The sequence below is a fragment of the Cygnus olor genome, chromosome 13, assembly GCF_009769625.2.
Source record: "Cygnus olor isolate bCygOlo1 chromosome 13, bCygOlo1.pri.v2, whole genome shotgun sequence".
NCBI lineage: Eukaryota > Metazoa > Chordata > Aves > Anseriformes > Anatidae > Cygnus > Cygnus olor.
Genome location: NC_049181.1, coordinates 15254247 through 15281396, shown reverse-complemented (window position 1 = coordinate 15281396; position 27150 = coordinate 15254247). Strand labels below are relative to the sequence as shown.

The window sequence follows — 27150 nt, the reverse complement described above, 5'->3', positions numbered from 1 at the left end:
CGGGTGGGTTTCCAGCCAGAGCCAGCCCCATGCAGGCGCTGCAGTGATGCTCCTAGGAGCACCCCACGCAGCATCAGGCTGTGGGGCACCTGGGACGACTGCTGCACGGAGGCTCAGTGCTGCCCCAGGCTTCGCATCCAGCTTAGTCCCCAGGTTCTTCCCCCTGCCTAGCTGACTTGGAAATGCAGGCTTCTCAGTGTCTCCAGTAACCCTTGTTCTTCTGATCTCTTAATCCGTTCGTAACGTTCTGGAGGTTGGCAGTGGCAGCATTGCACCAGGGCACCCTGCTCATCCAGGGAGAGGAGCAAAAGGTCCGGCACGGCTCCTCAGCTCTGTTGCAGCTGTAAACATCGAGGGTTAACCACTTCTGAGCATCCCTTCTGATGCGCCCAGAGGGAACTGGGTGACCAGCACATGCGTTACCATCTTTGGGGCTTCCTGCTGGAGACTGTTCCTTCACACCATTTGATCCCAGGCAGCTTAAGGAGGTCCGGCCACCCTGTAACAGAGAGGAATATCAGCTGGCTCCTTTTTGGCCTTTTTCTCATTTTACCCAGGAAAACAGGTCCACGCAGCTCACCAGGGGACAGCTCGTTCTTTGGGCTCCGTGCTTGTGGGGACAAGCTCCAGCAGCCAGAGGTTATCCATCCCCGCTGGTTCAACACAGCCATTCCTCATCTCTCAAAGAGGATGACTTGAGCCAAGGACTTGCAGGTGTTAGGGCTCTTACAGGATCTTTGCCTGAAGGAATAATTTCGGAAGCAGAGTCCCTGTTTCTGTTAAGTACCGCAGGGACAGAGAGAGCAAACAGGGGAAATGTAAGTCCTAGAGACGCACGCTAAGCAGCCAGACAGCAAAACCTGCCAAGAAGATGCTTCAGACCGAGTCTGCAACTAATCAGCAGTTTTGGAGAAATGACAACATGAAACTATTTCATGAGATATTTTTTTCTGCCCCTTGGAACTGTACAGACAGCTTTGATTTACAGAACTAGCAAGCTCTCCCCTACCCCATTCCTCAGGTTGCCTTTCTGCAGAAGCAGAACCATTTTGTCATGTTCTGGGGGTAAAGGAGTGAAAGAGAGACTTTTTGGGAGGAGGCCAGCATGGCCCCTGCTTCGCTCCCAAGTGGTGAGCTTTGGTTTGTGGAAAGCTGGCTGGGTGGCAGAGCTGACCTGGTTCCCAACTGCTAATGCACACAACAAAGCCTCTGCAGGTCAGGGGACAAGTCCAGGAGGTGCTCCAGAGCCTGCGAACCATTGCAGCTCAACATCCTGGGGCATCTCATCCTTAAGGTCTCTTTTCCAGGAGCTACCATCCGGGGCAAGTGCTGGCTGCTGCTGCCATTCCCCAGCGGTGGTTTGCCAGAAGGATGAAATGTGCTTTCAGAGGCGCACTGCATTTCCAGAAAGCATCATGGAAAAAAACATCGGGTGTTCTCAAATCCCTTGGAAGAGAGGAGGCTTCCCGGCGGCGGTGCGAGGCAGAGGCTGCAGCACAAGGCTCTCACTGGCAAGGTCCAGGGCTGCCGTGCTGCTGGGCAGGCTTCAGAAGTGCAAATGAAGCCGCTTGCGCAGCGCTGGCAGCCTTAGGAACCTGGGCAAGCGAGGATACGAGGCGTCCTTTTTCATTTTAAGTGCCTCCCCACGCCGACTGCGGGGTTTTCAGGCTGCCCCAGACACGTCTGTGTAAATCGAACATGATTGCTATAATTCTCCTTGCGAGCGCTGGCTGCGCGGTTTCCATTCCCCCTCCTGACCTGCCAAAAACCAGAGCTCATGTGAAGCCGCGGGAGGAGAGGAATTTCCTGAGCAGGGTAAACAAGCCCATTCTCATTACCACGTCTCTGCTGCTGCAGAGTCCTCTCCTCTCTTTATTAAGGAGCCCCTAATGACTGCTGTGTCCCGAGCGGCCTTGGCTGGTGGCAGGGCAGTGGGGAGGGTGAGGCGCCTGGGGAGAAGCCCTGGCCACTTGCCCTTTGGTCTCCAGCTTGCCCTTTGCATATCCAAGAGGAGGTGTGGCTGCTACCTTCATGTCTTCGTTATTAACGCTTCGTCATCGGCTCGTTCACCCTAGCAAACGTCTGTGCTTGTGGGCACGTAGGGGTGCATGCACGGGAGAGGTGCAGGCATCTGCGTCTGCAGGGCTTGGGTGCCTGGCAGGGTGCTCACGGCGCATGGACCTTTCCAAGCTCCCCCCCCTCCCTTGATTCCTGCCCCAGGAGGACACAGTGGATGCGGAGACAGAGGGCCGGGAAGCACCAGCTCCTGCTGCATCTGCGGTGCTTTGGGATCACAGCTTGAGGTTTCTGCAGCCTTGCAGCCACGAGGAGACACCAGCTCTTGTGCAGGGGAGCCGACTCTTCTGGAGGGCTCCTTGCAGCCATGCGCTGGATGCAGAGCAGAAGAGCTGTGTCAGTCAGATGGCTTCCCCTGATCCTTTCCAGTCGGTATGGGAAGGGTGATCTGTCACAAACGGATGCTTTGGGGGTAAGAACATTTGGAGGCAGAAAATTCTCCTCCCTGCCCTGCTCCGTGCCTTCCTCTAGGCTGCAGGCCCTTTCCACCGTGCTTGCCACCAGCACATGTCCTGCAGGGCCGCGAGGCAGTGCCCTTTGGAGGCGTTTCTCTTGTAGGAGACGGGCAAGAGATGGGGCTGGGCAGGAGCACCCCGGGGCTGCCTGGCACCGTGTGTCCCACGGCGTGGTGCGTGCAGCTCCGGTGCCACAGGGACCTGGGGTGGGCTCCCTGGGGAGGTGGCCACGGGGCCACCAGCACGGCACAGCATGGCACAGCACAGCATGGCACAGCACAGCACGGCCAGCAAGGCAGGAGAAGGGCCAGCACCCTGTAATCGGGTGAGTTAGAGCAGTGCTGGTGAGCTCAGGACGAAAGAAGATGCTTGAAAAGCACCGAGACTCCAATCCAATATCTGCTAATTAGGCAACGGCACAACGCACAGCTGCATTTTTTTTTGCGTTCAGTTAGCCCTGTTTACTTGAGCTTTTTTTTCTTGTCTTTTTCTCTCCTAAATATCAATTCCCAAGCAGACATTGAATAAGGATATGCTAATGCAGGCTGCTTTGAAAGCCTCTGTGGAGGACACGTGTTTGGGATCTGTCCTCCCCTGGCTCTCCCCTCCCTGCTCAGCCCAGCAAAGCTTCACCTCTGCGCTCCAGGCTGAGGCTTTCCTCTACTTTATCTCCTTGCAAAGTGGGAGCTAGGCCGCTGCAATGATGGATTTGCAGCAGCGAGAGCAGGGCCCGGACCCAGGTCTTGCTCTGGCGTGCACGGGGTGAAAGGGGTGGGCTGAGGACGCCCAGCTGGGGGCAGGGGACCTGGCTTGATGGGACAGTCGAGCCTTCTCCAGCCTCTCTTCAGCACAATTAGAAATACCGACAGAACAAATTGCTTCATTTTCTAGGTCAGCACTGCTCTTTAAGGTGATAGCAGGCACTGAAAGCTGGCATTTTATTTCAGCTTTTACTGAGTACGTTTTGCTGCAAAGCGACTTAAAATGCATTAGTGTCACAACGCGGGAGCTGCGCCGGAGCTGCTCGGCAGGCTCAGCCATGTCTTTCTGTCACTTGTCCTTTTGTCTGCTGAAATTCTCTTAGCGTAGAAAGGCAGCTGGCTGGCTTATCATATTTCCCCCCCTGATTTTTTTATTTTTTTTTCTGGGAGTTGGTTACAAGCATTCCATCAAAGAGATGTGTTGCTACCAGCACTGGAGTCAGCAACTAGCAGGCAGCCCTGGCTCAGTGCTACCACAGGGAGGAAGATGGGGCAGGAGCATCCATCCCCATGCCCTGGACTTGCCATGGCCCCAGAGCTGTGCCAGCTCATGGAGGAAGCATTTCCCATCTGCTCTGGCTTCTGTGCATGCGTGCACTGATGCACACCCATGTGTTTCGTGTTTGCGGTGCGTGGAGGGAGGGGGCGGGGACGTCCATCCTCTATCAAAAACAATTATAAATGAACAACGGAAACAACAGCAAACCCCAAATAAACCACTGAGTAAACACTCTCCAGTTTTGGCGGCCTTTACACGAAGATAAGTTTGGAAACCCAGCCCTGCAACAAGGCAGGTCCAGATGACATCCTCCCAAGCCTTGTTGCCAAACTCGTTTGGAGGTGAGCCCTCTCCCACTGCCCATTTTAATTGGGCTGGCTGCAAGTGATCTGCAGTGTAGGCCCCCAGTAGGAGCCCCCACACTTTGCACTCCACGTCTCAGTGTTTCCGCAGCCTTACTCCAGACCCTCCTGCCCCTCGCCCAGGGCTTTGCACCAGTAGAGCAGAGCTTCTTGCTCAGTGCCTGCAGGATCTGACCTCGCATCCCCCGAGGCTCCAGCGCAGCAGCCGCAAATGGAGAGATCGGTGGTTAGTTCAGCTGCTTGCTTGCTACATGGAGAAAAAGGGAAATGCACAAGTGCATCATGCACATAGCTAAATAAAATGTGAGCGGAATTGTTTGCATATCGGTGTCGTGCTGTTCAGCCCAGTATGTTTATTTTGCATCTGGCCACCTGCAGGTAAATCAGGTGCAGCCCTTAAGCTGCTCTATCAATGCTGCAGGAAGAGGTTTGCTTCTCGCGTGGTCCTCGCTATGCTTGCAGCCAGCTCGGGCTGGGAAACGGTACCTGGTGCCAATCAATGTGGCGCAAGGATGTGGTGGTGTTCCTCTTTTATCTCTTTTTCTCGCTTCTCCCGATTGTAGAGAAATCAAATATTCTGCATTTCAGGCCAGAAGGTGGATGTTTGAGGAAATTATGAGTGTTCTATAATGCAATTTAACAAAAACCCTATAATTGCTGGAATTTATATGTACCTGCAAAATAACCAGCTGGTATAATCAAAGCTCCTTGCACCTTTTTTTCCTTTTTTCAGCAAAGCGAACAGAAGGAAATGGTCGCATCTCTGTGTTCAGGTGCTGCAGGAGGGCTTGCAGCAGCAGCAGGAGCCAGATGTGCCTCTCGAAGGAAGCCCTGCAAAGGCAGGGAGCAGCAAGAGAGGCGCTCAGGTGCTCCCCATTCATGCCATCACTAACGCCACTCAAACACTGCCGGCTGCTTGCAGCATCCCTGCACCACCGGCGTGCACTTAATGAACAGATAAATGCTGTGTGTTCGTGTACGGGGGAGGAGTGACACTGTCCCTGGCAAACTTGGGATGCTGCAAACGCGTTTTGGGCTCGTGTGCTTCAAAGCGCGCTCCTCAAGCTCGTTTCTGCCTCCCCCTGTTGCCCTCTGCCAGCAGCCCAGGAACATGAAAGCAGATCGGCCGCGATTTCAAAGCTGCGACTTCAGTGCAGCCGAGTCGGTGATGAGGAAGATAATTAGCAAGTTGAATGTTCAGTGCTTTAGTAAGATTATGTTTAATAATATTGAGCTGTAAGGAAAGGCGGTGGCAGGAGCGGTTAGCAGCTGGCTTTTTCATTATCGATACAGCATTGTTGTGCAAAGCACTTCCAGCTTAATGAAGGCACCCAGGGCTTCACTGCATTTTTCAAGCCTGTTTCTGTGTTCTGCTTTACCAGCCGTTGGCTAGCAATTTGCAGGCTTGCGAGTGAGCTTCGAGTATTTTAGGAGCCAGTGGTTTTCAGGAATTAATGCTTTGCCTGTGCTTTATGACTATGATTCAAGTTCTCTTGGCTAGCTAGACCCCAAATTATCCGTGCGTGCAGATGTTTATGGGTCTGCTGGAGCCTTGATGAAAGCCTTGGACCGTGCTTTCTAGCCGAGTATGAATAAAACACCGCAGGGATCCTCTCTCGGCCCCGGAGTTTAAAATATTAATAGGCTATCAGTTTCACGACAAGCGGTGCAACAGGTAGCGAGCGCTTTGCTATAAAACATTTTCTCTTAGCGAAACCACGGATTTTAATGGCAATGCAGTGTCACTTAAATTACTGATACCAAAAAATGCCAGTCCATTGTGTGTCCACAGATATCAAGATCTGCTCAAGCGGGCTCTTCCTCCGCACTCTGCTGGCTTGTGTTCTTCTCCCTGGAGGCAGCACAGCCCCAGGGGCACAGCGAGAAGCAGCCTGGCCAGGGAGCTGGGGCGGGCACGGGGCAGCTCACCACGGCAGGCAGAGACCCCAGCCTGCTCCCGGCCCTTCGTCTCCAGCACCAACAGAGGATGACGAGGGGAGAGCAGGGATGGAGAATAGCAGCTATTCATTCCCAGCAGGCAGACTTCCTGGCTGGAAATCGCAGCAGAATAGCTCTTTATACCCTCACAAAAAGGCAGGACGTGCTGGCAAGGAGCGGCCAAACTCTGCCGGGTCTGGGCAGCGCTTGGCAGCAGGACCTTTGCCCAAAGTTATCCAAGTTTTTGCTCCCTCAGGCAGCACATCGGGTGACAAATGGTCTGGTTTGGTGGTTGCAGTCCTCTGGCTTTGTTCATCTTATGTTTATTTTGTTTGTGTTTTTTTTTTCTCTCCCTCTCTCCTCCCGGTTGTCTGGACTCACAGCAAACCCTGGAGACGAATCTCACCAACTTGGTTAAACGCAACAGCGAACTGGAAAACCAGATGGCCAAGCTGATACAGATCTGCCAGCAAGTGGAGGTTGGTGAGAGCAGCCTGGGGAGCGGGCAGGGATAGGGAGGGGGCACCGGGGAGCTCCTGGTTCAGCCGACGGGGTGCACAGCACTCCTCCCATCTCCTTTCCCAAGCAGCAGGACCATGGATGGAGTGGGAAGGAGTGAGGGTAACTGATGGAGAGGGATGGTGGGAGGCATTGCCAGGGCTGAAACGCTTCGGAGAGGTCAGTCCCAAACGATGCAGGACTCACCAGGGGTTGGTGGGGTGTGAGGGAGAGGGGGGCAGCGGTGTGACGGGAGGAGTTCTGCAGGCTAGAGGCTGTGTTTCATAGCATCCCCCTGCGGTCAGGTGTGGCCCTCTTCCCTTTGGAGCTTGGCTGGGGCCCGATGTGGAGGCGGCCGGGGGCTGAGTGCTGAAAAGTCCTTGTCTGCAGCATGGGGGAAGCTTGGCTCTCAGGGAGCTGCCCATAGAGCAGGACCCATCCATCTGTCCATCCTCCCGGCTGGCTGAACGAACAGAGACGTGCTCCTGTAACTGAAGTTTCTGCAGGTGCTGGCAAGGACGCAGGATGAAGCCCGCAGCTGCTCGCAGGGATTTAGAGGTGGGGCGCGCTCCCATCTGGGGATGCTTTTGGCTGCAGCAGGTCCCCATGCCAGGAGCAAAGCCAAGCAGCTGGAGCACAGGCAGCGATGCTGGGAGCATCGGAAAGTAAGGAAGTGAGTGAAGCAGTGAGGGAGAAGGTCCTCAGCGGGGCTGGGGCAGGCGCTTCACGGTGCAGCCCTCCCACCCAGGGCGTGCAGCCGGCGTTCCCATCACTGGGAAGAGCATTCAGCCCTGGGGGGGAACAGAGCCTCTGGGTGCAAGGCACCTGAAGCAGAGCTGCTGAGGATGATCCTGCTGGTGAAGTCCTGACTCATGTGAGTCTCCTCGCTCCTTAGCGCTTTGGCATAGCCATCATTTCCCATCAGCACCAGCACAAGCATGTTTTCCTGACCTTTGCTGTACAAGGGAGACATCCATGCGTTGCCTCCAGCCACTGTCTCCCTGTTTTGCTGTGTAACTCGCTGCAAGCCAGGGCAGAGCCTCTCTCATCCTGCTTCTCTCTCAGCCTTTCACATGCTCCACGATGGGGACATTGAATCAGGGAGTCACCGACAAGGAGCAGTAGAAGGGATGACAACAGCTGTCCCACTGTCCTGAACATGCGATGGAGATGCTGCCTCTTCCACAGCCTCTGGCACCTCATCCTCAGCAAGGCAACGTGAAGCCTTCCTGCTGCAGTTTAAGCCTGTGGCTCCCTGTCCCATCCCGTCCGACCTGGGCACAGGGAAAGGGTTGTTTTGCCCTTCCCTCCACACGCCTGCAAGCAGCCCATCCACCCCTCTCTACTGTCTCATCGAGCCTCACCCTTGTCTGCAGCAGCTAGTCTTCTTCCTCACGTTCCTTCCTCTTCCCAAACATGCACAGATTGCCTCCCTGCTTCCTTCCTGCTGTCAGAGGCGGTGATTGCAATCTCGCCTGCCCGAGCCCTGCTGGCTGTGGCAGAATAGCGGCTAAAGCCAGCAGCAAGTGGGAAAGGCTTTGTCCAGGGGATTACAGGGAAGCGTTGGCGGAAGACAGGAGATCACCTTTAATCCTGCTGAAGAAAGGGGCTCGGCCGACCTTGCTACTTTGACCACTTGGTCTGTAAAACCCTTTGTGTTGGCGGTGTGCAATCAGGCATCCTTTGTTTGCATTTCCGAGGGAAGCGCTTGGGCGAGCTCGCGGGGAGCGCCCGTGCCGGCAGACCGGCGCTGCCCTTGGCCATGGCTGCAGACAGCAGCTTGGGAGCGATGCACTCCCGTGAGCAGCATTCAAGGGGAAGAAGGCAGCTAACACCTCACCGTTGTTGCAAAGTGCATATACCCGTTAACAGCAAATTAATTTGCAGCTTTGTTTGCTGAAGTGATACATGGAGAGCGGCTGTTGCAATTAGTTTCTTCTTAACAGGCTATTGATTTTTCAGTGCTAAATTGAGCGGCGGTTCCTTGAACCAGAACCTTTCCGGGGAGAAAAGACACTGGTCTGCTGCAGGGATCACTGACGTGGATTCAGGGGAGCTTGAGCAAACATGATGGTTATTTATAGAATCAGAGAATCATTAAGGTTGGAAAAAGCCCTCCAAGATCATCTGGTCCAATCACCCCCCATCACCAATGTCACCCACTAACCCATGTCCCCAAGCACCACGTCCAACCTTTCCTTGAACACCCCCAGGGACGGTGACTCCACCACCTCCCTGGGCAACCCGTCCCAACGCCTGACTGCTCTTTCTAAGAAATTTCTCCTCATTTCCAACCTGAACCTCCCCTGGTGCAACTTGAGGCCATTCCCTCTATTCCTATCACTGGTTATCTACGAGAAGTTAGATCCTAGTTATCTGTTAGATCCTAGTTATTGCTAGCTATCTGCGAGAAGGTAGACCCTCCCACATCCTTTTCCTCTGCGCGACTTTCCAGCCACTCTGCCCCAAGCCTGTAGCGCTGCATGGGGTTGTTGTGGCCAAAGTGCAGCACTCGGCACTTGGTTTTGTCGAACCTCATCCCACTGGCCTCTGCCCGTCGATCCAACCTGCCCAGGTCCCTCTGCAGGGCCTTCCTACCCTCCGGCACATCGACACTTCCCCCTGGGCCCTGGCTGGGGGGATGCCAGCCCTGCAGCTTCCCTTGCATGATCCTGGAGCTGCCTCATCACCCAAGCAGCTGGCAGGGATGCAGGGGTGCAGAGATGAGGGGATGGGGGGATGCGGGGATGCGAGGGTGCAAGGATGCTGCATGCACCAAGTGGGATAATTTCCCCGTAGCACAGCATGCAGGAGAAAAGGCATTTACACAGGGAGCTGCATTTTGTTCCTTACCAACAGCCTCCCAGAGACTGGGGCTCTGCCTTTCCTGCAGGCAGCATCAGCATTTTGTTCTGAGAGTGCCAGCAGCGCCGTGAGCGCCGGCAGCAGCCGCAGATCACCGTCAGATGCAGTTCAGTGCATGGGTAGGAAGGAGCTGAGACAGGCTCCGATTATAAGGGCATTTGCATCTTTGAGAGACTTGTGTCTGAATCCATCCACAACGTCCAAATGGACAGACCTCTGATGTTGAAAGCAATTTGGTATTTCGTGTAGATTCTGGAAGTTTCAGACCTCCCGGCTGTCGTTTTCCACACTGTTTATGCGTTTTCAGCTTTGTCAGTCGTTCTGCCTAAAATAACAGTTGAAATACATTTCTCAGCCTTACTAAATATGTGGTCCTGGCCTTCAGAGGCAGCTTTAAAGAGAGCACGCTAAAGTGTGAAGCAGAAAATATCTTTGCCCTTCCGTGCTTGCCGCAGGCAGGGGGCTGCATTGGAGCTATTTGTGGGCACCGCGGGGCTGTGCCTGGTCCCAGGCTTAGCAGAAGTCCTCCGTTGGTGCTCAGGAGGCTGTGCTGCCGTGTTTTGGCTCTCAGAAGGAAGCCCAGGGCCACACAGGGAGGACGGTGGGTCTGAAATCCTGGCCCTGATTTTGTGCTCCTGGGAAACCCAGGGGATGTCGATCTCTGGCTGCACCGATGCCTTCCCTTCTGCCAGCACGGATTGCAGCAGGCTGCGAATCCTGGGCTTGATTTCCACCCCCTGCCACTACCTTGCAGCAGATTTGGAAGATTATCCACTGTTTTTCTCAGCAGAGTTATCTTTGCAGACCATCAGCTGTCTCCCACTTTGGCGTTGCATAATCTGCTGGCCAGGTTTAAAAAAAGATCTTATATCAAATGTGTTTAGCTCTGGGTTGGCTTCAGACTGCTCTGCTGTTTCAGATCTTTTTGAGATTACAAAATGAAGAAAACCTATTTATGTCCTTCAGGACACTGTTTAATTCAAGTGACAGGGCTTAAATCCCCGTCTGTGAAGTGTATCCCCACTTCCCTATCCATCCCCCGAAAGGATGCTGGTCTTTCTCAGAGACAGCGGAGTAAAACCTTTGCCTGTGCTTTCACTGCACTCTTTGCATGTCTTTCTTTCAGATTTTTTTTTGTAATAAATCTGTGTATTTGAAGCCTGAAGAGGGGGTCCAGCAGGGATTAATTAGCCTGAATGAGGCAGGACGCCTCCACCATTGTACGTCGGCATTTTGCAGGAGCATTGATCTCACGGGGTTTTCTTGGTGGCTGCAGGGTAGCAAAGCCCCAGTGGCCGTACCTTTGTGGGAAACAACCCAGCAGGACAATAATTGCTTAGCACTTCTGTACTCGGGGCCCCTTGGGTGCGGATGGACACGTGGGCTTGCCCTTGGGGTGCAGATGCAGAACCAGAAGGGAGCAAACCCTCAGCTCAGGAGCAGGTTCACAGTCGTTCATGGGGGGACAGGCAGCAGAGGTCCAAGGGCACACAGGGTGTTCTCATGCACAGCAAGCCTCATGCTCCCACCACTGCCGGGCTTCCAGGTGGCAGCAGCACAGCAGACGTGGGAAAATGGGGGAACCTTGAGGCTTTCTTTCCATTTCCTTGCTGCTTTGCTTGGAATTAAGCCGCAAGGAGGAGGTGATAGCACTGCTGCTGCAGGTGGAGAAGGAACGCAGAGGGGGAGAAGACCTTCTTGGAGTCCCTAGCTGAGCTTGGACATGGCCAGGGCAGTTGTAGCCAGCTGTAGGCTTTACGCTCTTGAAGATCCATGCATCCTGCTGGCAGTGCCTTGCCTGACTGGTGGGCACCGTGTTGGTCAACAGGGGATGGAACAGCAAATGAACTCTCCCCTTCTTCACGTTTCGGTAGATGCCAAGCCACAAAATGATCACCTTGGCCAGCCATCCACATGGCAGGAGCCATGGGGAGATCAGTCCTGGTCTGTATTCAGGGCTGGCTCAGGTGACCAGGTCTACACGAGGTCTCCTCATCCTGCAGCTCGAGCCCGTCCTCGGTGCTGCCGTTCTGGAAGGCAGGGTGGGAGGAATGGCTGGCCGTGACATGTAGTGGGTTGTATTTCTTCACCACTGAGCCATAAATACTGGGAGTGAGGTTAGGGAGGGAGGAATATCCGCAGCAATCTGGAAGATCTCATGATTATGAAGGCACTGTTTGCTGCTCACTGTTACCCCTCCGGGTGCCGGTCTCGCTGAAGGCGTGTGTCCTGCACTGGGAACAGCCGGTAGGAAGGGATGCTGCGGGGAGCAGCTCGTGGGTGTGAGCACCACCAGGCTCCGTGTGTGGTGAGACCAGAGCAAAACCCACTCAGAAATTTACCTTGAGCCAGAGAAAGCTTCAAGACACAGATATTATGGTGTGGGTACATGGCCAAACCTTCGCACCACAAAGGCATCGGGCTTTTCAGAGCAGCAGGTGCTGCAGCAGCATCTGGTACTCCTGGTTTTCGGAGATGGCTGCTAGCAGAAGGCTCTTCTCGAACAGGGACTCTCGAGGAGCACTCTGAGCCCACCAGGCACTGTAAGCACAGTGCGTTATCTGAAAATAAGGGTGCAGGAGGCGCCGGTGGTACCTGGCTGCCATCGGACTTCGTTCGCTCCCAGGAGATGGGCTGATGGACGCAGCTGCAACACGGGGGGGGCCGGAGGTGGGGGTGAGCAGAAGGGCTTGGGGTCTCGCGTCCCAATCGCTGTCCCAGCTGATGAGAGCTGCAGCATGGCAGGGCCACCTGTGGTACCCAAGCTTTTTCGGAAAGCGCTGCCACCGTGACGGCGGGGTGCTGCAACCCGGCAGGACCCAGGCAGCCCTGCAGCACGCGCCCCAGCGGGACGCCCCTCCTCACACATGCGCCTCTGCTTCTCCTGCCCAGGTGAACACGGCCATGCACGAGGCCAAGCTGATGGAGGAGTGCGACGAGCTCATGGAGATCATCCGCCAGCGCAAGCAGGTCATCGCTGTCAAGATCAAGGAGACGAAGGTAAGCTGCGCCGCCCAAAGCAGCGCGTGGGTCCCCGTGCCCCTCGCTGCCACCTGTCCCCAGGGCTGGCCCTGTGAGGACGGGCGTGCGCTTGGAGGAGCGTGGCCGGAGGAGGGCAGGCGCAGCCATGGGCACGATAAATTGGCGCAGTTGCTTGTATCAGCCCAGACAGCTTCCTCGGGGCTTTTCTAACACTGCGCTGCTAATATAATAATGTGGAATTAATATTGAAGGGCCATCCGAGCTCTGCACTGCATCGTGGCCGTAGGCGAGTTTCCCTTCCTTACGGAGCCTGAATGTGCTTTAGGCTCCTGCTCTGTGCATCCGCTGCAGCACCGACGGTTAAGCCAGGGAGCTCATCCTGCTGGGAGCATCATCACCCCAAATACAGGGTTTTTTTGCAGTCAACGGTTTGGGAGCAGGTCACGCCACGTGCATATGTGTGAGAGCCAGCCAGCGTCACTCTGGGACACAACGGACCCCCTTCTGCAGGAACGGAAGCTTTAAAATGTGCACTTTTATCCCAGGCACTTCAGGAAACATATTTTATGTAACGGTGCCTTCTGCTGGTCCATCTGTCTGTCTGCCTCTCACTTCCCACCCTCTCCCCCTAACGTCTTTTGACCACGTTGTCCAGTTTCAGCCGTACTTGGCAGAGAGCTGGGACTCTTGGAGCTGCTTTTTCCTACAGATCTGGCTTCTGGGAAGAGCAGAGAGGCCCTGACTCGTGCCCCAAAGCAGCTTGTAAATTCAAACGAGCAACCTGGAGCCCATGTAGCTCCAAGCCCAGCACTGCTCCTGCAGGAGAGGAACAGGGGCGAGGGAGGGCACTGGTGGCACTGGGGGTCTGGGCAGGTGGGGAGGATCAGGACACGCTGGGCATCCTTGGGATGTTTAAATTCCAGCTTTTGGGGAACCCTTCAATGATGCTGCTCAGGACCAAGGACAGGAGGGTGGTGAGTGGTGCTCAGGGAACAGGTTTGGGAGAGACACCTCCGGGATGTGACAGCATCCACACGGTGCTGTGCACCACCCATGGGCTCCGTGTCTGTGGGGAAGGCAATTCCACAGTGCAGCCCCTGGCAGCTTCTTAGCTGGGGTCCTCAGACGCCTGCAAGACTCCCAGCATCTCTGTTCCGAGCTGCTCAGGAGCAATGCGAGATACAAGACATCTGGAGAACGGTCGAGCAGAGGGGTTTTCTCCATCGCTTTCAGCAGCGTAACACCTACGAGCAATGGTTTCCAAGCAGCCTTTCTGAGAAACCCCAGCTGCAAACACTGGAGAACTAAAAAAGACAAAAAAAAAAAAAAAAAGCAGAAAGGAGGAAGCGCTGGAGACTGCGGCTGCTTTGATGCGCTCAGACAGCAGAGCAAGAAGCACTGCGCTCCTGCTGAATTCCCATTTGGTTTCCACTTCTGGGCTGTTTTTGCTGATGGACAGCACGACATACAGTATGGGTTGCTGCTTGCTCTGCAGACGAGCCCCTCTCTCTCCCATTTATAGACGAAAAAGCCCTCGGCGTGCAGGGAAGGCAGAGCATTGCAATGCTCACCTGTTTGGCAGGGCACAGCGGGGGCACATGGTCTCTCCTCCCCTCGCTGTACCCTTTGCCACCACGTGGGAGTTGCAGGCCTCCAAGGATGGGTGCCACAGGAGAGCTCATCGGGCCGAATGCCTGGGGAGGCTGCGAGCTGGTAGGGCTGCAGTGGAGGTACCGATGGCATGTGGTCCCAGGGGGAATTGGCTGCTCCGGCCCTGGGTAGCTGTGCGATGGGGCTCCTCCACCTGCAGAAGGCAAGGAGAAACGTGCGAGGAGCAGAGCAGTGGCCTGAGGTTCGTGTCCTGTCACGCGTGGGAGCGGAGGCAGCCTGCAGGAGGAAGCATCCCTGGGAGCAGGCTGGTGATGCTGGGGGTCAGGTACCACCACATGGCACCCAATGGTGAACGTGGCACCGAGGCAGTGGAGATGCATGGGAGAGACCCATGAAGCTGTGAAAATCCTCAGGGATTAGTGCTGCAGGCTCTGGTCACTGCTGGGATGCGGTTGGAAGGAGCTGGTACCCAGGCACACCATCACAGCAAGGGCAGGGGCTCTCCTCGCTGTGCTTGCCGTGTCCTCTCTTGAACCATTTCTTCCCATTTCTCTTCCTTTTATCCTTTTGATATTTTTTTTTTCTGACGAAGCTGTTCTTAAAATGAGCCATCCATCTGCGCATTAAGCCCCAGCAGGAGCCTCCCTTCCTTGTGCAAATAGCCATTTGGAGCTGTGCCGCCTGCTGCTAGCCAAGACGAGCGCTTCTCCCCGCGATGTGCCGCCGGCGAGGCACGGCCCGCTGGGACCTGCTGCTCCCTGCCCTCCCCACGGCCCCCGGCACACCGCTGGGGCATCAGCTCCCCCAGTCTTGGTGCCAAGGGGGCGCAGGGCTCCCAACGCCAGTTATTCACCCTTGGAGAGGTCACATATAGTGGAGATGGAGCGTTCTGGGGATACCCCTTGGCCTGAAGCTGTCACGGCCCAGTGAGGTGACTTCTTAGCTGCAGCCCAACTCCTTGTGCCATTCATGCACTTCCAGGCATGTCTTTAGGTGATGCTTTCGTTGTCGAGTCTGTGCCCTTGTCTGACCCCTGTGTTTCCCTTCCTGCCTGCCCTCTCACCCTGACATCCTCCTGCTCGCACATCATCTCGCCCAGAGCTACGCTAAGCAAGGACGTGAGAGGCAGTGGCTGCGGGGCGAGCCGTGCCATCATTTAGATGCTGTACCACTGTACCCCCATCCTGGTGAGGTGCTGGTGGGACGGGGCACATCTCCACGGGAATGCTCTCCTGGGCGTGCGGAGCAGGGTGGCTCGGTGCGGCAGCCTTCCTCTCGCTCCCGCGGGCGTTACGCACGGCCCTGAGCCCCGCTGCCTCCTGGCTCTGAGCAGCTCCCTGCAAGACAGGAGGGCTCTCGCCTTGGAAGACCCCCAGGTGCTGGGTGTGCCACCTGAACTGGCTTTAAACACCGCCTGGGGCACAGGGAGAAGCGAGGTTTGGCAGGAAGACCACAGCTGGGTGCACAGCTGGTCCTCTCCTGCAGTGGCAGTGCAGCGGACACATACCGGGGGATGCCTAAGCCCGGGTGCCATCGCAGAGCTTGTGGCACTGGCTGGAGGATGCCCTGGTGTCCTCACTTCATGGTAATTCACCCCAAAGTCCTGTCTCTGGCAGCTGGGTACATGCCACGCTGGCCCCGTGGAGCTCCATCGGCCGCATCTCAGGCTGCAACGGGAGCCCTTGGGTGCAAAGTTAGAGCTTTTCCTCAGCTAGAGCGGCTCAGAGCTCATCTGCTGGCTTTTCACCCTAGTCCTGTCTATTCTGAGGTCCTGGGGCGGTGCTGGGGCTGGGAGGTGGCAGAAGGACGCCCCGCGAGGGGAGCTGGGCCGCGGTGTCAGCCGGGGGTTTAGCAGGCTGCTTAATTGTGAGCGCGGTGACAGCGCTGATACCGGGGAGAGCAGCTCCAGCAGCTCCTGTCAGCAGCCAGGGCTCACGCTCTGCTTCTTGACGGATCGTTTCGAATCACGGGCACGGCGGGCGCGGGCTGACAGCGTGCCGTGGGGGGGCAAGGGGCTGCCGAGCCGGCAGCTTTGGGAGCTGCTGTCACGGCAGCGTGGCGAGGGCTCTCTCTAAAAAATAAAAAAGGGGAAAAAAAAAAAAGGAAAAGAGAGAGGAAAGCGGGAATTGATCTCAGGATGAGACCCGTGCAGGTGAGCAGCGTGGCGCACCGGCTGCCCCCTAGGAGGTGGATGGGATTGCTGCGGGTGGTCGTGCGGAGCAGAGCGATGGGGATGGAGCTCGGGGATGGGGATGGGGATGGAGCTCTGCTGCTGCGTTCTGGCAGGACGAGTCTAGCATCATGCTTGGCTGCAAGTGTCTGCTGAATAAGCAAGGGGGAACGGTGTCTCTCCGGCTGGTGCCGTTCTGGAGGGCTGTTGGTTTTACTTTCATGCACAGTGCCTTTCAGGAAGGTCTCAAGTGGCTTGGAAGTGCAGGGCAGAGGTCTGGAGTGGGATTCATTATTTCAGAGTCTGCTGTTTCAGATATTCCCAGCTTCTGAAACTCGCTTTCTCTTCCCCTGGGTGTCTTTGCTGCAGATGCACAGAGGAACAGGGCAGTAGGAATTTGTATTTCATTTGCAAGTGCCTCGTTGCCCCTCTCAAGATGCTTTTCCAGACAGAGAATTACTTCCAGCTCGGCTGTTGGTGCAGTTCCCAGTGTGCTGATCCACCTCCTTTCTCCTGGAAGAAGGGGGTTAAATCTTGTGATTATTTTATTGTTGGAGCTGTGTGCACTAATTCATTAGACCCTCCAGAAACGTGACCTTTGCAATCCATGAGCAGTGCCTGGGATGACCTGGGTTTGTTCCTCAGCTTGGTCCTCTCTGAGTGGAGGACTTAGGAGTTCCTAAGGGCCTTTCACCTGAGCTTTTCCCCCACAGAGATTTCTCCTAAGAAATGATGTTTGTTCTGGTTTCTTTGCTCCCCTGAGCACTGGTACTTTGCAGGAGAGAAAGGGGTGCCACCAAGCCCGTTGTTTTTGCTTTATGGCTTATTCAGTGGTGTCTTAAGGCATCAGTATGTACCCTCCAAGGAGCCCCGTGGGAAGGGGGCTGAAGCATTGGAGGATCCTTGAGTGGGTCACAGGGCTTGTGGGATGCTTGTGGGGGTGGAGCAGAGCCCACTGTGCCCTATTTTGGGGTACAAGCTGGTGCCTGCATCAGTTTTCCAGCTCCTGCTCCCCCATGCCACGGACACCCTTCCTGTCCTTTCCCCTCTTACTGCAGCCCCTCACCTTTAATTGCAAAATGGTTGCAGCCGCAAAACCCCTCCCCGTGCCCCCCCAAAAAGCAGCTGGACTCTGCTAGAGGTGGTCCCAGCCGCCAGGCTGCTAGCAGCCCCCCTCCGTGTGCCGCTCGCTGAGCATCTTTGCCTCCCCCCTGCTCCCGCCGCAGGTGATGAAGCTGAGGAAGCTGGCCCAGCAGGTCGCCAACTGCCGGCAGTGTCTTGAGCGCTCGACGGTCCTCATCAACCAGGCGGAGCACATCCTGAAGGAGAACGACCACGCGCGGTTCCTGCAGACGGCCAGGAACGTGGCCGAGAGGTGGGCTCCCTGGGGTGCCACCTGCCGAGCTGGTGGCCCGGCCACAGCGAGCTGTCCCCTGACCACAGAGCCAGGGGTGCCCCCTCGCCCCGCCCCCCCCCCCCCCTCTCCCCTGCATGCTGCCCTCGCATAAATTCTGGCAGTGGGTGGCAGGACGGGAGGTGCACGGCAGGTCCTGATGATGCTGAACAGGGAGCCGACGTTGCTTCCTGATGGAGAAGAGTGGTGGAAAAACCAATGTGGTGAGAACCAGCCCAGCGCGCCGGGGCTGGGACCCTCAGGGACGGAGCCCCCTACCTCCGTGCCTCATCCTTGCCACCCCCCGGGGTTCCCCGGTGCCAGGCTGTGTCACCGCGGGCTGCCTGCGCCCTGCCCGTCGCCCACCTTGCCCCTGCCGGGAGCTGGGAGCCGGGAGCGGAGCGCACCCTGATGCGGATGGATGGGCTCTTCTTTTCTTTCAGGGTCGCCATGGCAACTGCATCCTCTCAAGTTCTGATACCAGATATCAATTTTAATGACGCCTTTGAAAACTTCGCGTTGGATTTTTCCAGAGAGAAGAAGCTGCTGGAGGGGCTGGATTATCTCACCGGTGAGTACACGGGCGCGCTCCCACCGCCTGCGCCCCGCTTCTCCCGCCGGCCCTGCTTCTTGCACCCCACCGAGGGCTGGGGGGATGTTTTAGGGCACACTGGGTTGCCGCTCGTTGTCACCGGTAAGTGGCTGGCCACAGCAGAACAGGGGCCACCATGCTGTCCCCAGGGCAGCGACATGTCCCCATCCTCCTGTTTGCAGGGTGCCTCTGCTCCCCTGCAGCAGTGCAGCAAGGGCTCTGTGCCCGAGGCAGGGGGCTGGAGACACCCCAGGTGAATTAGCTGATTGTGGTATTGTGCCAGGGGCTGGAAATTCAGGGGGAGGGCTGAAAGCTGTGGAGAAGCGAAGACATCATTACCCAGTGACGTGTAAAATGAGACGGTTGTGTGCATCGAGACACTGCTCCCTGCATGAGCCCGTCTCTCTATGGGAGCAAAAAAAGGTCTTATGCATTTTAAAACGAGAAGACGCAAACTTACTGAAACACACTACCTGTTACCTCCTGCAGCGCCGAACCCGCCGTCTGTCCGCGAGGAGCTCTGCACGGCCTCCCACGACACCATCACAGTCCACTGGATCTCGGAGGACGAGTTCAGCGTCAGCTCCTACGAGCTCCAGTACACCATCTTCACCGGCCAGGCCAACTTCATCAGTAAGTCGCCGCTCGCTGAGCAAACACCCTCACTCAGATGGGCGCTGGGCGCAGCCCCCACCTGAAACCAAAGAGCCAGGGCATTGCAGTCCCGAGGGTCCTGAGCTCCTGTCCACGCGGGAGGGCAGCGCACAGCTGGGAGCACACAGCTGGGAGCACACATCTGGCAGGGCACATCTGGGAGCACACAGCTGGCAGCTGCACCAACACTTTGAGAAGCCGTACCTACCAGCACAAAGCTCTGCATCAGCAGCGGGGCTGGCGTTTCGCTCGAATATCAGCCAGGCAGAAGCTGACGGCTGGAAGATAGAGCACATCAGAAATCACCAGGGGGTGAATATCTAGGTGGTTTCTTCCCCTCTGACACCTAAAATGATCAAAGCAGACAGACTCTCAGCTTCTTAGCGCCACTGATTGTCGTTAGGGAGAGGTGGTGAATTGCAGGTTAGGAATGCCAGGGCTTGAAGCTGTGACCCACTACAAGCCCCACAGGACAGGCATGTCACATCTGCAGTCTCCTTTTAGTCTTCCTCATTGTTCATTGTCAGGAAGGCTTATTAAAAAAAAAAAAAAAAAAGAGAGAGAGAACACAGAGAAAAGGGAGTTGTTTGGGTTTCCATTGAGGTACAATTAATTGGAGAAGAGCAGCTCGGTCAGAAAGCCAAGGACGATTTGCCAGTCTCAGGAGCAGGGATCTATTCCTCTGGGTGCCCAGGAGTCCTCAATGGCAGTCCTCATATGAGAAATATGCACACATTACAATTTCTTGTAACACTGCCTTTTCCCTAAAATTTGAGGGGGGTTGCATGGGCATTTTAATGGAAGAAGGAAAATATATCTTCCAGTTTTTCTGTCCTGAAACAGTGCTTCAGAAGAGCATGGCATCCCGGCAGCACAGCTCGTGCACTGACATTTTGCTCCTGGTTTTACATCATAGCACTCAGTGCTGTAGGAAATGGGGTGTCCCCCTGCCCTCCCCTGGGGGCTGCACTGGCAGGGCGAGGGCTGTGCGAGGAGCTGGGCAGCAAGGGCGGCTCTGGGGGAAAGCCCAAGGGGGCAGACATCAGGAGCAGCTTCCTAGGCGCCTTCGCTAGCTCTTGGTAGAAGGAGGAAAGAAAACATCAGTTAACACCTCAGAGGAGAAAATGAATAATATATCGTCACTTGCAATAATGTGTTTGGGGCCGGGTGATGAAAGCAGTTGAGTCCTTGCTGAACTCATGCACGGAGAAACACCAAAAATAGTGTGCTGGGCTCACCTAACAGGAGCACCAGGAGGCTTCCCAGAGAAGGAAATACCTTTTCACAGAGCACACAGTTGGCCTGTGGAAACCATCCCCTTTACGCTGCCTTTAAAGCCAAGAGCTCGGCAGGAGTCTGGCATTTTACAGATGACGAAAGCTGCAATAAAAAGGATTTTTTTAAGCTTTGGCAAGGATAGAAGCCCTCAGTCTTCAGGGACAACCCCTCCTTGATAGTTTTGAGAAGGAAACCTGCCTTGGAGGCCAAATCACTCCCAGATTGTCATCTCTCAGCCGCCCTGTCCGTTCCAATGAAGGACCCAAAGGTGGCCCTTGTCTGCAGGGAGATAACTCCTTGGCCATGCAGCACGTGTGTGATGAAAGCAGCTCTGTGTGCAGGACGCAGCCAGTATCATATCTGTTTTATTTTCTACTTCATATAGCATTGCTCTGCTCCCCTAGGCAGCTTCCACGTGTATTTCAGACCAAATCCAAGCTGACAATGACTGCAATCTGCCCTTGTCCTCCAACTGAGCAAGCCACAGGGGATAAATAATCACCCGAGGAGCATCCTCTTGCAGGCACAGTCTCGCTGTCCCCGTGTGAGCCTATAAAGAGGGTGTGTGGAGCATCTCCCAGGCTCCTGGCACACAGCTGTGTATGCATTCGCCAGCAATGGGAGGCTGAAAACTCTCCTCCGTCACCCTTCATTCACAGCCCACTCCTCATGAATTGTCTCACGCTTCGCCCCCAGACCTGCTGGATCCAAGAAGCCCCCAGCTACTACTTCTGAGCTGCCTCGTTTTTCTGATAAGCAATGCTCAGAAAAAAAAATGCTCAGCTTTTCTGAAAGCAATGCTCCCGTGTTGCAATATCTGCCCCAAAGCTGCTTTCTGATAGCCCAGAGCTGCTGCAGGCTGCAGTAGATGCTGCTGGGTGCTCACTGCTGCTGGCCCCTGCTGTCAGTGCAGGTTTTGCTCCTGACGCCCGCAGCACCCTTTTCCCTCTGCAGGTTGTCCTCACCCCAGCCGTGCTGGTGGCAGTAGCGGCACCTGTGGCACCACGAAGTGCTTTTCTCCTTGCCTGTAGTCCCGTGCCATCCCACCCTTGATACAACGCTACCTTAGTGGTCTGTGCCGCAGCACAGCCTCTGCAGCGTTAGGCAGTAGAGCCTCAGGGTCTTTGGGCTCCTGACTCCTTTCCATTTCTAGAAAGAGTCCTTTGCTCCGAGTCCCTTCCCTGTGAATAAACCTTCTCCCCTCTCCCATACCGCAGGTCTCTACAACTCCATGGACAGCTGGATGATCGTCCCCAACATCAAGCAGAACCACTACACCGTCCACGGGCTCCAGAGTGGCACCCGCTACATCTTCCTCGTCAAGGCCATCAACCAGGCAGGCAGCCGAAACAGCGAACCTGCCCGCCTGAAGACCAACAGTACGTGCCCCGGGGGCTCCTCGCGTTGGGGGGGAGGTGGAGGAGCTCCTGCAGCGGTCCGAAGGGGTACGGCGGAGACCGCAGTCGTCTCCAGCATGATGGAGACCCCAAAGTGATCTCTCTTCCCCGGTGGGGCTTTTCTCTGGGACGGTGTGCTGCCAGCCCTGGGGCAGCTGGGCTTTTGGGGGACGAGGAGGGTCCGGCTTCCTGGTCGCTTCAGATCACAGGGCTGTATGTTTGTGGGATGATGGATGGATGCGAGACGTCAGAGGGAGCAAATAAGTTGGCTCGTCGGGTTTTTGCCCAAGTCTGCCTGCTGCGTGACTGCATCTTCCTGACGCTCATCAGAAACCCTCCTGGCCCCAGCGAGCGCAGTGCTCCTTCGGGTTTCCCTCCCTGGCGCTGCAATCACATCTGCCTTGAGTAGGCTTTCAGAATGATTTATTGCCTCCGCCTCCTCGTTTTCTTTGCGAAACCTGTGCGACTTTAAACAAAATGAAATTAAGTGCAGTCGGTGCACTGGTGGGGATAGAGGGGAGTTGCTGAGATGCAGACTCCAATCCAGTTCTGCCTTGTTTATTAAAATTGCATCCCTCCTGCGGCTGCCGTTTTTAAGAGCTTTCTTGTGCTTTGAAAGGTGCTCGCTCTGGAAATCAGAAATTGGGGACTTGACAAGCCAAGAGCGATGATGTGACACAGCAGTGCAGAGGGGAGCGAAGGCGCTTTGCTTCAGCAGCTCCCTGGGGACAGGGCTTGCTCCTGTGTTTTTTTAAGCGAGTGTCAGTCATCGGAGACACGGGCTCACTGCTGAGTGCTCCGCTTCGCAGCTGAACTCGATTTAGTAGATTAAATAAGTGCCCAATCGGGTTTTGAACTCCCTTTGTCGCTTGGATGTGTCTGCAGCAGCTTCCTGCATTTATAAAATCTAGAGCAGGCATCGCCTGAAGCGCTACACAAATTATTCTGTATTATCGTAGCTTTGAGGAGCTCCTTTCTCGGGAGCAAGCGGCCGTGGGAGCGATCCCAGGTGATGGAGGCGCGATCCTCTCCGCTCTCTTCAGGCTGCTGGTGGCCAGCCCCATCGCTCACCTCGTCTTTCAACCTCCTCTCTTGCTGTCTGTTTTTATGCACTCAGAAGCTTGAACTTTTGATGTTTTCAGAGCAGCAACTCGTGATTTTGGCAGCAGGGATGAGCTCTGCATGTGAAGAGGGCTCATTGGCCAAGCTCGGACAAATTTATGAGCGATGCCCAGTAGCTTGACTTCAAGGGGGCTGTGCCTGATGCCCTCCAGCCTGCCCACAGGGGCAGCATCCATACACCTGGGTGGAGGGGACCAGAGAGGGGCAGAGCCCCTGACTGGGATGGGGAGATGCAAGAAAAGGGGACTGCAGGGATCTGGGCAGGGAGCTGCCCCATCTCACAGCCATTTTGTCCTGCCCGATGTCCGTGGGGCAGGGGGAACCAAGGAGGGGGTCTCCCCTTCCTGCATGCCGAACCTCAGGTACCCGGGATGCCACGTAATGCTGAGCGTCCTGCACAAATCGGCCCTGGGGTTTCGTACGTGAAATCAGTGGGGATTACTTTAATTCCCTGTAAATTGCAGGTGATTATACCCAGCATGGTAGCGGGGGGCAGGAAAAGTTCATCTTTCAGTGGGTGCTGGAGAAAACCCCATCCAGGGATGAAGGGTGGTCCCTTGCCCAAGTTTCCAACAGAGAAATGGGGCTAAAAATGGGATGCATGAATGGGCTAAAATGGGATGGTGCCGAGCGGCTCACATCTCACCCAGCACACAGGCTGCACAGTGAAAGCACCGAGCTTCCTGTGGAAAAAGAGTGATTAGTGACTGCCACAGTGCAAACAAGCACGGGAGTGTGGGAGTACTGCCCATGAAAAGTATGTAGGGAAAGTTCTGAATTTCTGGCTTAGGTACATATATTTATGCGGTCTTCTTTCCGTGGCCAGCCCTGGTGTATGAGACTCTTCAGGGGTGTTTGCTGCCCACCACGGGCACGTGCATGGTGCGGGATGCAGGTGCTGCCCGTTGTGCTTGCTGCCCGTTTCTCTCGCCTGCACTTGTCTTCATGTGGCAACATGTTTTGCTTCTTTTCAAGTGGGCAATTAGGAGACAGCACACGCTTTCCAACTGCTGTAACCTTCGTGGAAGTGTCAGCAGCTCAACGAGGAGAAGGGCCAATTAGCATATTTCACAGCCCTCTTTCTGCTCCTGAAGTGGTGTTTGGAGAGGTGCCTTCACCGCCAGAGGGTCAGTGTCAGGACACATATTGATTTCTGCAGCATCAGCACAGGCACTAAATCTGTGTTCCCAAACTGCCCGAGCAGAAGAGCTGGGTGAAATAATTTTGGTCTAGTGACAGAAAGAAACCTTCCTTTGCTGAGGCTGGGCTTGAGGAGGTCTTGTTTATTAGCAAGTGTCCAAAAGTGGTTGAAACTGCCAGAATACAGGGAGGGTACAAGTGATGGTAGTAAATAAAGTGCATGGAAAGTTCTTTTCATGGTCCTTGCCTTGACTGTTGTGGACTGGTCTTATTCTCACTCATGTTTCCATCCCTTCCTGATATGTGCATCTCTTGTGAGACCTCCTGGGTCCTACAGTGCTGCTCACATCCACGTCCCTCATCCAGAGGAGTGGGTTTGTCGTGGCACCAGCAGCTCTGCTCTTAGCAGAAGGAATGTGTTAGTGCTGATGCTTTCTAACAAGCAGGGTGTGACGCGTGCAATCCCAAAGCAAGCTGTTCGGTACGGAGTCTGTTGGGAGATTCATAGGTTTGGATGGACTTACTGCTTTCCTGCGACTCAGCAGCTCAACATTGTGGCTTTGCTTCCTCAAGGTGATGGGAGGACAATAACCGCTGCTCTCCAGCTCGCTGTGCCATGGGTCCGCTGCCCTGCCTTTGTTAGCTGGCTGGCTTCTGGCTGCAGAGCTGCTGACAGAGCTGGTGGACCAGGTGGATGGTGCAGCTGGAGGCTCACAGCCAGCTTTTGTACCTGTGCACTTCAGTGCTGCTGGCATCTTAGGTGGCTGCCCAGAGTGGACACACTGCTGGCTCTTCTCCCCTGCCCATGGAGAGCAAGAAGAGCGAAGAAAGCAGAGCTGGCACAGCGAGGAACTCTGGCTTGGTTTGCTCTTCCACTGGGCAGAGCGGGGTGGACACCTGCAGCGAGCACAGAGATTGCTTCTTGAGAGTGGGAGAGCCTGCCCACCCGGTCCTTTCTCTCTGCAGCATGCTTTCAGCTGCAAGCAGTCCCCTCCGTCCCTCCTCCCCTCCCTCAGCCCCTTGCCCTCGCCATGGCACCTCTGCACAGACCCAGCCGATGGAGCAGCCTCGCTGTTCCTCACCCATGCAGCTGGATGTCAGGTTTGTCTCTGTCTTCTGGGCATCGTGGTGCAGTTGTTCCTGCAGCATTTAGCCAGCCACAGCTCACATAACCCACAGCCCATGCCGGCTGTCCCTCTGTGTGGCTTTTTCAACGTGCTGCAGCTGGCACGGTCAGCGGGACCTGCTGAGCTTCGCCAGCATTTATTCCTTCCACGAAGCGTCGAGAAAAGAAAATCTGGCAGTGCTGCTGGCCCTTTTCTTGCCAAGTACTGCTTAGGTAACAGAGAACTAAATGCTCTTTCCTGCACCCAGGATGGGGAAGGGCAGTGTCCGTGCTGGGCACGAGGCTCTGCCTGGCCCCAGCATCGTGGACTTGATTAACCTTTCACATCATCCTAGAGGCAGTGTCCGCCTGTTCCTGTCTGGTCTCGCGTACCCAAGGCCAGCCAGGATTTCCTCCTCTCGCTGCTCTCTGTCTGCAGATTGTCCTCGAGCCCTTGGGCCAGGATGTGCCAGCACCAGCAGGCAACAAGGGCTGGACCCGGTTGTTCACGCTGACCTTAGAGAGGGGTCGGCTTCATCAAAAGGATGCGACCGTCTCTCTGCCGGTGGAGCCGGGTATTTTTATACCACCCTTCCTCTGAGCTTGTCTCTCTGCATTACTGCTGGGAAAAGGCAGATCTCAAAATATTCAAATAGCTAGAGGAGAGGGTCACTCCCAATCTCCAGCTTTACTTTCTGGCCTCTCCACTCATTTATCTTGCAAATGGGGCTCCAAGGAAAATAAACATGAGCTGCTGGCGTAGTCAGGGAGCAACGCAGATGAGCTCCATTACGGAAAGCTGCCTTGGCTCACGCTGCTGTCTGTTCACAGCATTTCCTAAGACCTGGTTTTGAAACAGCCTTGATGGTAGCATTGGTGGCGGTGTTTCACCTCGCAAGCATCATTTAGCATAGCTGAAAATGCAGGAGGGGTGGCTGGTTGTGCGCCACGGTGTCTGCCTTCCCTCTGCAGGTAACAAAGCCATGGTTTGAGTTGGTTTTGGTTGTTGAAGGTGTTCTGCTGCAGCTGCCCTGTTCGCTTTGATTTGTGCTAAACTAGATGAATCTCTCTAGAAATCCTATCCGGGCTCTATATGCTATTTATATGCTGATGTGACAGGGCCAGGTCCCTGCTGTCGCACATTGCATTTGCAAATCCGAGAGGACAGGATTTGAAAAGCACCAGAATTAAGTCGCCTGTGCAGCTGAACGTCATGCCTGCCGTCCCTGCGTTAGGCAGCACATGTGGTCACGCGTCTGCTCGTGGCAATCCAAAATGTAGAGGTGCGCTAGCCCCTTCCTGCCCGTGAGCAAGTTGTTGGAGGTTTCAGCAGCACCAAGAGCTCTTCCACCTCCCGAGTGCAGCCAGCCACCTTCGGAAGGGTTTTATCAAAGCGAGCAGGGCAGCGAGTGCGTGTCAGTTTGGCTTCTGTGGGCTGCTAACATTACAAGGGAATTGGAGCTGTGTTTCAATCCAGCCTTAAAGATCTGCAGGATCCATCAGACTTCATTGTGTTGGTGGAGCAGGAAGCCCCAGGCTGTGCACTCGTCATCTGGCCCTGTGCTCTCCCCTTGCTTCCAGACTCAGCTAAACACAGGCTGGACCCAGCGCCTTTGATTTGCTTCCACCACCGCGTGCACAGCCCAAACTGTCTTCCCCAGGCATCCCAGACCTTGTTTGGCAGCAGAGAAGTGCCGAGAAACCTCGGGCATGTTTCCTGTAAAATGTAATAGCAGCCTGCATGCCACTGGGAGCGAGTTGTGTTGTCTGCTGATGGGGATTTGGGGATATGCTCGACACTGCATTACTTCTTCTGTGATTCAGTATTGTTATACCAGCACTTCAGGGTCTACTCTCCCTTCACTGTGCTCGTATAACTCGCATTACTGCTAATAGAGTATGGATCTGTTGAGGGATTCAGGCAGGCTACATGCCTTGCCCAGACTTGGTTCGCGGTGCTTGATGGCATCTTCAGTGCCATTTCCATTATCTGGTAACATCCCCCTCACTCCTCCGCAACGTTTTACACCATTAACAGAGGGCAAAAGGGAATTGTTGTGATGAGGAAATAATGCACTTGTATGGTGCAATGTGCAATAAAGAGGTCTGCAGCATTCCCCAGCGCCAGGATGACACATCCCAGGCTGATGCATTGGCTTATTTCTCCACATTTTTGAGTTTCGCACCCTTTCCCTCTGTCTGGTCTGGGAATAAGCCCATGGTGCAGATGCTTCTCCTGTCCCTGCTCTCCT

General features: G+C 55.3%; 1 protein-coding gene across 3 annotated transcripts in view; it reads left to right on the top strand.

Annotated features, from left to right (window-relative positions):
* Nucleotides 1–27150, top strand: part of MID2 (midline 2) — a 73764-nt gene that overhangs the window by 42038 nt on the left and 4576 nt on the right. For all 3 annotated transcript variants that reach the window (XM_040572349.1, XM_040572350.1, XM_040572347.1), the window contains exons 3-8: nucleotides 6475–6570; nucleotides 12347–12454; nucleotides 17444–17592; nucleotides 18054–18181; nucleotides 18692–18835; nucleotides 21352–21513. In XM_040572349.1, coding sequence (XP_040428283.1) covers nucleotides 6475–6570; nucleotides 12347–12454; nucleotides 17444–17592; nucleotides 18054–18181; nucleotides 18692–18835; nucleotides 21352–21513 — 787 coding nt within the window. The remainder of the gene's footprint in view (nucleotides 1–6474; nucleotides 6571–12346; nucleotides 12455–17443; nucleotides 17593–18053; nucleotides 18182–18691; nucleotides 18836–21351; nucleotides 21514–27150) is intronic.